The following is a 10627-nucleotide window of genomic DNA, read 5'->3' as shown; positions in this document are numbered from 1 at the left end:
CAAGCAAGATCAATGGAGATAGGAAGAATGAAGATCCAAACCCTATTGGACATGTGATGGTATAATCTTTGTGATTTCATTTGATTTGCATTGTCTTAGGTAATCTTCATATGTTATGGTGGATCTTTGTTGTTGTTAGGCTAGGGTTTTGTGGTTGAATCCATTTAGTCTTTCAATATTGTTATTATTGTTATCCATTTTCACCATATACAAAGGGTGTTCAACCTACTTTGTCTCTCTCCCCTACATTCCACCAACAATTAGTGGATGATACAATCCTATTTGGCATCCCTTATATTCATGAAGTCATACAATGAAAGTCAACTCTCAATAGGTGTTCTAGTATTATGGGTCAGCACATCAATTACAATAAAAGTATGTTATATTTATTCAATACTAAAGTTGTCACGCAGGAGATCATTAATATTCTAGGTTGTCAGAAGTTGTCTCTTCTTTCAATCTACCTTGTTTTTCCACTTGCCAATAAGAAGTTGCCACATAATTACTGGTTTGGGATTATGGAAAGGATACAAAGAAAAATTGTGTGCTAGAAAGGTAAATTGCTCGATCGAGTAGGAAAGTATCAGCTCTTGAAAGCCACACTTCAAAACATCCTTGTATAATGTTTATCTTTGTTTAAAATTCATGCCTTTATGGCTGAAAACATTGAAAATATATAGAAGAAGCTTCTATGGACAAGAGTTGAAGAGAAGAGAAGGTTAGTCCTAATTAAATGGGAAATGGTGTGCAAACCTAAAACTATGGGTGGATTTTTTTTTAGGAGATTGCAGCTATTCAAAAAAGCCTTATTGCCAAGATCGGCTGGAACCCCATATCCTTTGATAATGATTGGATTAGAATTTTTCAATCCAAATACCCTATGGGCCTAAAATTCATTTTCTCCTCTCCTCCTAAAGGTTCAAAGATCTAGAATAATATCCTTAATTCAAGGAGAATATCGAAACAAGGCCTGAGGATCTTTCCTTCAAACTTCTCTTTTATCTTTATGTGTGGGAAAATATTCTCTATTCTTATATTGCACCTATTTTGGCAAAATTTTCTCCATTTGATAGTTTAGAAAGGGAAAGTGTGCTCCAAAACAAGCATTTTGATGTTTGCAAAGAGGTGCTTCTTCCTCTTTGCAGACCAACCTTTTGCATGTCACTTGCACTTATCTTTCTTTTTGTAGATTGTGAATAAAAGAAGCATTTAATCTCTGTCAACTCATTTATCTTTCTTTTTGTAGATTGTGAATAAAAGAAGCATTTAATGTCTGTCAACTCATTTTAGGTGAAGGAATGAGTGACTAGTGACATTGAATCAACAAAGAGTCAAGTCATGTTGTGACTAGTGAATGGAAAAAAACTTGCTTATAAAGTGTTTGTGTGTTTTTTCTGATGTTTGCATTTTGATCTATGCAAGAAATTGTACTAATGGCGCTATTTATCGCAATCTCTGTTTGACATATTGATTTCTATTTAAAATGACAATCATAAAAGATATACATTGCACTAATGGTTCAAGTTACTGTAGAGGCCGCATTTTTACTATCAAAGCCAACCCATATTTAGCTTGTATTTTCAAGGTAATCTTCTCCTTAACAATCATAATTCATTTGATAAAGGCCATATTTTGTGGCTAGGTAGTGTTTTTTTAAGGTGTAAAAAAACATGAAATTTAAAGGTGATTTTTGGAATATATATATATATATATATATATATATATATTGCAACAACAAACAAGGTGTTTCGACTTGATATCAAGGCATTTTAGAGAGCAAAAGTGGTTTCTTGCCTTTGCATTCTCATAGGCCTTTCTATTGTCTTCCACATTGAACTTCCATATATTTTTGGAGCCATGCTTTCTCGACTGATATAAAGGTTGACAACTTTAATTGGTAGCTTTTTTGTTTGCATGTAATATTTTTTCCTTGTTATTTTAGTTTTAGAGGTAACATAAAAGAGAAATTAGACTATACTTATCTACACAATCAATTATGAAGTGTCAAAAATCAATGGGGTTGTTCAAGTTCATGCACAAAATGTAAAATTTTAGGGGAGTGTATTTATGTTTCTCTTTTCACTTCCAAATTCCTTCTGCATCTATGACATCTTCAGTTTTTGAGGTAAATCAATGGGATCTTGATTCGAGGTGATCGATGGCATGTCTCCTTACATGGAAGTTATCTATTCATTCTATCCTACATCTACATATCCAAAATATTGATAGATAACTCTTATATGCCTGTTTGTAGACAAAGAACTATTGAGATAGGAAATGGATATATCCATAATTTCTTGATCATTCCTAACTTTAACAAAAAACTTCTCCTTGTATATCAAGTCACTACTTTAGGGAAGATAGTTTAGTTTATATATCTACTTCAAGGATTATCCAAGATTCACCACGCAGAGTAATTTTGGTACTTGAAAGGTTGATCGCTACTCCTGTGTTTTCACCTTTTCTCATTTCACACTCAATGATTCACTCTCTAGGGTTCATTATCCTTTATCCAGTGTAGACAAATCATCTAGTCTACTTGTTGCTCCATCACAATTTTCTAGTAATTCTATGCAATAGGGTCATCAAGATTCACTTCATTGGAACTAACTTTTATCAAACATCTTTTGTTTGTGTATAGTGTTCCTCTTTCTAGATATAGATGAAACTTATTTAGTACTTGTTACTTCATCATATTTCAGAGTCACTTATTCATGCACTTTTAGCAATCCTTTGCAATAGATTAACCTTAATCTCCTAATAGTTCTTTTTGTTCTTGCACTTAATGGGACATGAGATTTTATAAGAGACATTATAGAGAGTGTAGGGTAGAACGAATCAAACGAGTTAGCTCCCACTTTCTTAAGGATGAAGACTAAGAAACTAGAATTGATTTCTTTAACAATTATTTATTAGTCTAAGTATCATGCAAAACATTGAGAAGACCATTCTTCAATATGCCTCATAATTCTTGGGAAAACTCAATAGAAAAATCATTTGGAGCAAGATATTTACCTTCGTCTAAAAAACAACCATTACTAATTCTTAGACCCTCAAAAACCAAGTAGATAATGAAGCATGCAATAGTTTGTTCCTCCTTCATAGATGGATAACCATTTTCTTAGAAAGAAAAAATAAATGATACATAGGTTCCTTGTTAATATAATAAAATAAAGACACTTGATTTTTTTGAAGAAAGATGATAGAAAAAATAGCATTTCTACTTTTACTTTCTTTAATTGAATTAATGATAATTTAATAAATTTATTAATATAAATACTACTTTTCAATTAACTTTTTTATTGTTTAAGACATGAATCAATTTTCTTTTCAATATAGTACACTAATCTTTCCAATATAAATGCACTTCAATATAACACACTAACCAATTGTCTTCCAAACTTATTTTGTAACACATAATTTTGTTATAGATGTAAACTCAGTCCTACACAATAATGAGCATTAAAAAATATGTAGTTTAAATTTTATTTTTTCCAATTAAAAAGATACAACCTATAATTGAAGGTGAAAAACAATGGCCAACAGATCATAGGCAACGACAAATGAATGCTGCACTTTATAATTGAAAAGGTACAATGGAAACCCTAAAAACAAATTCAAAGATTATTGTGCTAGCCAAGAACAAACACAGCAGTATCGAAGGTTCTGTGCTCTTCCGCAGCATTTCAAACTTATTTTAGGGCACATAAATCATTTCTATTGAAATCTGAATCCACTCCCATCATGAGCATCTGTATAGCTTTATTTAGAGGAAGTAACAATGAACACAGCGGTTACACACAAATCAAAATGCTAAGGATAATATAGCTCCTAAATTTTGAGTGGAATATTGGACGTGGAAACATTAGGGAGAAATTATATCACTATTTGTCTCTACTTTGACACAAACCCAAAACACCTATAATGCCTCAGCTGAATTAGATACATCCTCATATTCATAGGGTAACATATGTCTAATGTCTGCATTTTATTGGAAGGGCAATTTGGATCAGACCATCTTAGAAGGAGTACCCTGGGATTTTGAGGGAATGTCCTCCAATTCAAACTTGCTAGTTTTAAGGGCTTCACCATCACCCCAGATAGCGTAGGCCTCTTCGCCATGAGCTGCATCATCTCCAATGTCTAGAGCCTCGTCTGACATGCGCAGAGGAACAATGATCTGGATCACTAAGCATATGATGCTCGTCACCACAACGTTCAGAACTATGATAAACAATGCAGCTGAGATCTGCATACCCAATTGTTTGGGACCCGAACGAGTCCACTGACCCTTGTCATTCACATAGTGGCGGGGGCCATAGATTAATCCAATTGGTAATGGATCGACTGTGTATAAAATCTTACACAAAGTGGGGTGGGCAAAGACGCCAGAAAGAATGCCCCCAAGAAGCCCTGCCACACCATGAGTATGGAGCATTCCTAATGTATCATCCACCTTCCGGAGAAAAGAGAAGCGCTTGTGAATTATCATCATTGTCGTCCATGGAATGCTGCCTGACAGCAAACCCATCACCATGGCTGCCCATGCTTGTACAACTCCTGTAATCGTTTGTCACACATTAGTTTTTCTAATGAAATGACAATATATTGAAATTAAAAGTTAATTATACATAGAATCGTAATTTTGAAAACAAAAATATGGATGTTACCTATGGTATTAGGTTTCAAGACCAAATGGGTGATGTTGAGAAACCAAAACAATCGATACAAAACAATGGTATCACCTAGGCCAAACCCTATTTTTGTGTGTTGGGTATATGTGAGGGAGGAGGAGTAAGTGAAGAGTGTAACCTGCCCCAGGAGTAATGCAGACAAGACCGGTGATCATTCCTTGTACGGCACCGATGACTGAAGGCTTCCCAAATACAATCATATCGAGGCACATCCAGGTGATGAGACTCGTGGCGGTGCATATATGTGTGTTGAGGACTGCCAAAGAAGCAATCTGATTTGCAGCAAGGGGGGCTCCTCCATTGAAGCCTGACCATCCCAACCACAGCATACCTGCCCCTGCCAACATCAGCAGCACATTGTTGGGGGGAAACTTCTCTCGATCTTTAGTCGACCTCGGACCCACCTGTGATAATCCACAAGATTATTAAAGATTTGATGCTTCCACCATTCATAGCATCTAGTAAAAAAAGAGACTCGATTGTGTAATTTGATCTCAAAGGTGAACCATTAAACCAAGGATAATGTCATCTTAAAAACTTTACATCTAGTTTTAAATTTGATATTCTTGTTAGTTGATTTTTGGTTTATTAGTAAAGTTTTGTAAAGAAGATAAAGGAAAATCAAACCTTATTGAATCTAAAAGATTATGGATTGATCATAGATTTACAATTCTATTAGAATAAATGAAAAAAGAATTGAAATTATGAGGTCATTATTTCTTATAAATATATTTATGTCAAAAAGAGTCCTTTTAAATGGGATTTGACTCTACGATCAATCTTTGACAGCAATTACTCTACCACCGAACTATCATAGAACAATGGAAGCATTAAATTGTTGAAAATCTGAAGTCCAACGGTCATCTGATCATTTCTTTGTTGTCTCTTCATATTTGAAGAGTTGAACATTTTGTATAAAAGGATGACTGCAGATTATGTATTGTATGTTGTGAGAAACAGAAGATATTGTCCTGCTTCCTGGATGTAGACTGATTGTTGAGTTTAAAGAGTAGATAAAATAATAATAAACATCAAAACTAAAATAGAGACAATAGAAAGGAACACATAACACATCAAATTATGTGGTTCACCATAAAGACTACATCCACGAGAAAACAAGACAAATAGCTTATATTCACTGTTACATCAAATACCTAGTTCACACTCCTCTATACAAATGTTTAGCTCTTCAAATATGAAAAAACAACAAAGAAATGAAAGAGACAAGGAGAAGAAAAAAGGACACACAACAATTAGACTTCACATTCAACATAAATATCTATATATAGAATGGATAAAGGGTCACTAAATGAAAGCTCTATATATGAAATGGATAAAGAGGCAAGATGAGAAATTATGAAACCATTGCTTAAGCAAAATGTTCTAGCATCAAAAGTATTAAAATTTAACTTACGACGCCTTGATTTACAAGGAACCACTCACCATTATCCTACTAAGGACTAACAAAAATATGAAATCTCAATCTATAGTTAACTTATTTCCTTGAACTAGTTTATGCATCAATAATCAAAAAATTAAAGATATCAAATTTCCACAATCTATAATATCAGTCTATATTGAATTTCTGGATTAGATTATGTTTTTAATTTTTGCATCAACATTTCGAATCAGTGCTCCATGATCTATCATCAAGATAATGTGATTCAAAACACTGAGAGATTTGAAACATCGATGCAAAAAATAAAAAACACAATCTAATCCAAAAATTCAGTAAAGAACTAATCGAAAAATTCATATGTTTTAGAATCACCCCACCACCACCACCACCACTCACCCAGTAGGCAGCCGTGAAGCCTGCAATGCCCGAAGAGAGATGGATAACATAACCCCCAGCAAAATCCACAGTTATAAACTTGGTGTGAAAAAATCCAGTCCAAAGGGCATATGCCCCAATGGAATAAGAAAAAGTGAGCCAGAGGGGAACGAACAACATCCACGCCTGGAAATTCATCCTGCCCAAAAGCGATCCAGCAATGAGAATGAGCGTGATTGCCGCAAACACAAACTGAAAAAACACATTCGTAGCACTGGGCAAACCAGCGGGTTCCCACTGCCCAAGAAGCTCTTTTTGCCCCATTGCCAAAAACTCTGGCCTCCCCCAAAACTCAGGAATAAGAACATTTTTCGTATTGGGATTGAAGGATAGATCATAAGCAAAAAGTGCCCACATAACAAGCACCACTGCAAAAGCATAGAGCGCCATAAATGCAGAATTGATGGCCCATTTCTTCTTCACCACGCTCCCATACAGAATGACCAACCCCGGAACTGATTGCATCCCAACGATCGTTGCCGCCGTCAATTGCCATGCGTTGTCTCCATGGTTCGGCTCCCAATCGTCGGCACTCATTTTCGCAACAAATTACTTGGTCTTCAGTTCGAATCGCACAGCTTAAAGAACTCTTAATTATCTCCTCCTCAAATTATTCACATTCACACATTACACAGCTCTGTACATGAGAGCTTTAAGAAGAGAGACTTAACGACATGTTGTGAAGGTATCAATGTATTTTCCTCGTCGATTTGAAAATTTCGAAGCCATTTTTCCTCGTAATGTAAGTTGTTGTTTCGTCGTTTGGGATCGGGCAGATTATTGTTGGGAATTATCCCCGATCCCCATTCGGATGCGATGTTTTCCTCTGTCATTATTGCTATGAATTTTTTTTGTCAGCAAGATAGGATTTTTCCTCGCAATGCGACAGCTAATTGAACGTCCGGGCTTCTTTTTTCATAGATTTTTTTGGAAAAATTTCCTGGTATAGGTAGATAGTCATATAATAATTCAAGTCGTTTGCATGGTTTATGGCTCCAAATAAATTACCCTTGTAACCTTTCGAACATTCAAACAAAACTATGTTTATGGAGTTTTATTCATGTTGGGATTGGATTCGTATTTTATGTATATAAAAGATTGCTTAAGGATTTGTAAACAGTTATAATTGTCACTAAGAGGAGGAAAAAAATTTAAGGAGGTTTACAGTGAATCTTCATGGTCAAGAATTAGGAGAAAATACTAAAAACAAAAATAAATAAGTAGAAATAATCAGTCTAAATAATCATTGTTAAAAAGGTGAACAATCTTTAAAGATTGATTAGAGGATTGGCAATAGTAATTGGGCATACTATTTGATAAGAGAAATAGCGACAATATTATGTTTGTGAGAAATATGAAAAAGAAGAGATGGAATCAAGGTTTCAAGAAAGATGAAGAATCTGAACCACAAAGAAGCCAACTGTCAAGCTTGGGATCATCGACACTTTCTTTAGTCGAAATAACAACAAAAATCATATATATTATTTTCATTTAATTTATTTTTTTAATTGTATTTTCTTGTTTATTAAATTTTTTAATAGTCATAGAAATAAACAAGAGATGAGATAGGGATACATTTAGGAAGAATTTGGTAGAATAACATCTTTCAATTCTTAAGTCTAAGTTCAAAGAAGTTGATTATTCGGACTCTTCATGACAAAAAGGTAAAAAATCAATTTGAAAATATTACAAAACTTCTCAACACTAACTACAATATTTCTAAAATTTAATATTAAAAAATAAGTTCAATTGAAATATTTAAGATTCAATATAAAAAATAAAACAAACAATCACCACTTAAATTTTTTTTTCTTGAAAAGAGGGGGTAAAAATTTATTCCGAAAGAATCAAAGAGTACAAAGGAAAGGTCATCAGCCCACAAGGAGAAACCACCACATTCCCAAACAAAGGACTAGAGAGGTCCCAACAAAGAACACTCAACCAGGCCACTCACTGATTAACCTATCTAGAGTCTCCAAGTACTCGAGGGGAAGGAGTCCCTGATTATCCACATTCCACCTATCCAAGCTCTTAGAGGCCCACTTAGCTAGACAATCAGCTACCTTATTCCACTCCCGATGAATGTGACAAAAATAAATCTGACTACCCAAAGAACGCAAATTCAGGATCTGTTTAACCACTAAAGCTAGTTGCCAATTAGCACCATCCAATTGCTGACCATTCAGCAAGTCAATCACAATCTTGGAGTCAGATTCACAAATGATTCTTTGCCAACCTAAAGAGCAATCCCTTTCAACCGCCTGAAGGATAGCAAGAGCCTCTATAAGGTTATTAGAGTGTTGACCCATATAAATATAGAAGAAGAACACAACACTACTGTCACCATCACGCCCGATTCCCCCAACTCTAGCATGTTTGGGGTTTCCTCTAGAAGAACCAACATTATTAACTTTCAAAACACCCTCAGGAGGGGGGAGCCAATGACCTTCCTTGTTAATCTTTTGCTTCGCCCTACCCTCTCGCCTAAAAGCTGAGTGAAATAACCCATTCTCTTCCAGCATCAAATTCCTAGCAACAATCAAATCATCAGAGTCAACAGAACCAGACTAATCAAATTTAGCTAAAATAGTCTTTTGGAGCCTGTTAATAATAGTTTTCCATAAGCAACTACTCCCTATGGCAAACTCCTGAAAAATCTAGTGATTCATGTTGGTGTTGGAAACAAGCCACACCCAGACCGACGATGGACTGGTCCAAGAGGGGCTAGTAGCTCAGTGGTAGAGCACTCCAGCAGCGTATGGAAGGTCCTAGGTTCGAGTCCTAGCCGGTCCATGTCTCAACATGGTAACAGAGCTATAGTTAAATCGAACCTGAGGCTGTTCAATTTGGTGGAAAATTCAAAACAATCATATATTCAACATCACAATTCTTCTAATGGCTAGTGCTATCAAATTTGAAGATAGACTTGGAGGAGGTGATGATTTCTCAGCATGGAAGTTTAGATTTCAAATGATTCTAAAAGAAAATAAAGTCGAATCATTTGCAAAAACTGAAACTGCAAAACCTGAGACTGAACCTGACAAAACAATTTAGGAAGAGGATAGGTTATCATGGCAAGAATACCTTCAAGAAGGATCTTTCACAGATTCAATGTTACAGATGTGACAAATTCGGGCACTATGTTACCAAATGTCTAGAAAGAGCCAAACAACAAGCCACATTTGCCAAAGCAGGAAAATCTAAAAGGGAAGATGACGCCGAGAAGTATGTACTCTACTCAGCACTTACAAACCAAGCATCAAACAAGGTTAACTCTTGGGTGATCGACAGTGGCTCATCCAGACACATTACAGGGTTTAGAGAAGTGCTAGACTCCATGATAGAGGAGAATGATGAGAAAGTGACTATCGAAGATGATTCCACACATCCAGTCAGAGGAGTTGGAATCTGCACCATCAAACTAAAGTCAGGCGTATCATTACAACTTAAAGGAGTACTATATGTCCCAGGCATCAAGAGAAACCTAGTCTCAATATCAACACTAGAGGATAATGGGTACAGAGTGACCTTCATGGACAACAAGGTGTTGGCTTGGTCAAAGAATTCATCTATCAAGAAAGCTAAAACCATTGGCCAGAGACAAAGCGACTTGTATGAGTTGTGCACAGAGCTCAACCTAGCCCTAATCCATGAAACTACAGATGCTAATGAAGTTTGGCATAGAAGAATAGGTCACCTGAATTTTTAGAGCTTTATCATCAATGGGAAACCTTGTCACAGGCCTACCTAAGTTAAAGCAATATCAGCCACCTTAGAATATTTGGGTGTCCTATCTACATTCATGTACCTAAGGAGAAGAGATTAAAATTAGAGCCTTCTGGAAAAAGGGGAATACTTGTAGGATATAGTGAACCTCCAAGGCCTACAGAATCTATATACCTGGTCAGAGGAATATTGAACTGAGTAATGATGTAATCTTTGAAGAAGACTTAGCCTTCAAAAGAGTCCAAAGCTCAATAGAACCTGAAGTCTATATCCCCACCCCTAGAATAGAGGAAGACTCCGCTCCTGAGCTTCAGAGGGAGAGTCTTGAGGAAAATGTAGGTGAAACTCAAAACCCACCTAGAGAGAACCTCAA

The 10627-nt window shown here is 35.6% G+C and overlaps 1 protein-coding gene across 1 annotated transcript; it reads right to left on the bottom strand.

The window, feature by feature from the left end:
• Positions 1–3794: 3794 nt before the first annotated feature.
• Positions 3795–7127, bottom strand: LOC131078891 (ammonium transporter 3 member 2-like). Its single transcript, XM_058016716.1, has 3 exons — positions 6490–7127; positions 4813–5098; positions 3795–4560 (listed from the first exon to the last, which is right to left on the bottom strand). Exons 1-3 carry the CDS (start codon positions 7063–7065, stop codon positions 4010–4012), a joined length of 1413 nt encoding a protein of 470 aa, XP_057872699.1. The 5' UTR covers positions 7066–7127; the 3' UTR covers positions 3795–4009.
• Between the last annotated feature and the right edge of the window lie 3500 nt (positions 7128–10627).

Source organism: Cryptomeria japonica, chromosome 2, assembly GCF_030272615.1.
Source record: "Cryptomeria japonica chromosome 2, Sugi_1.0, whole genome shotgun sequence".
NCBI classification, from domain to species: domain Eukaryota; kingdom Viridiplantae; phylum Streptophyta; class Pinopsida; order Cupressales; family Cupressaceae; genus Cryptomeria; species Cryptomeria japonica.
The sequence above is the reverse complement of the archived record's forward strand: the minus strand, read 5'-3'. Positions and strand labels throughout refer to the sequence as shown.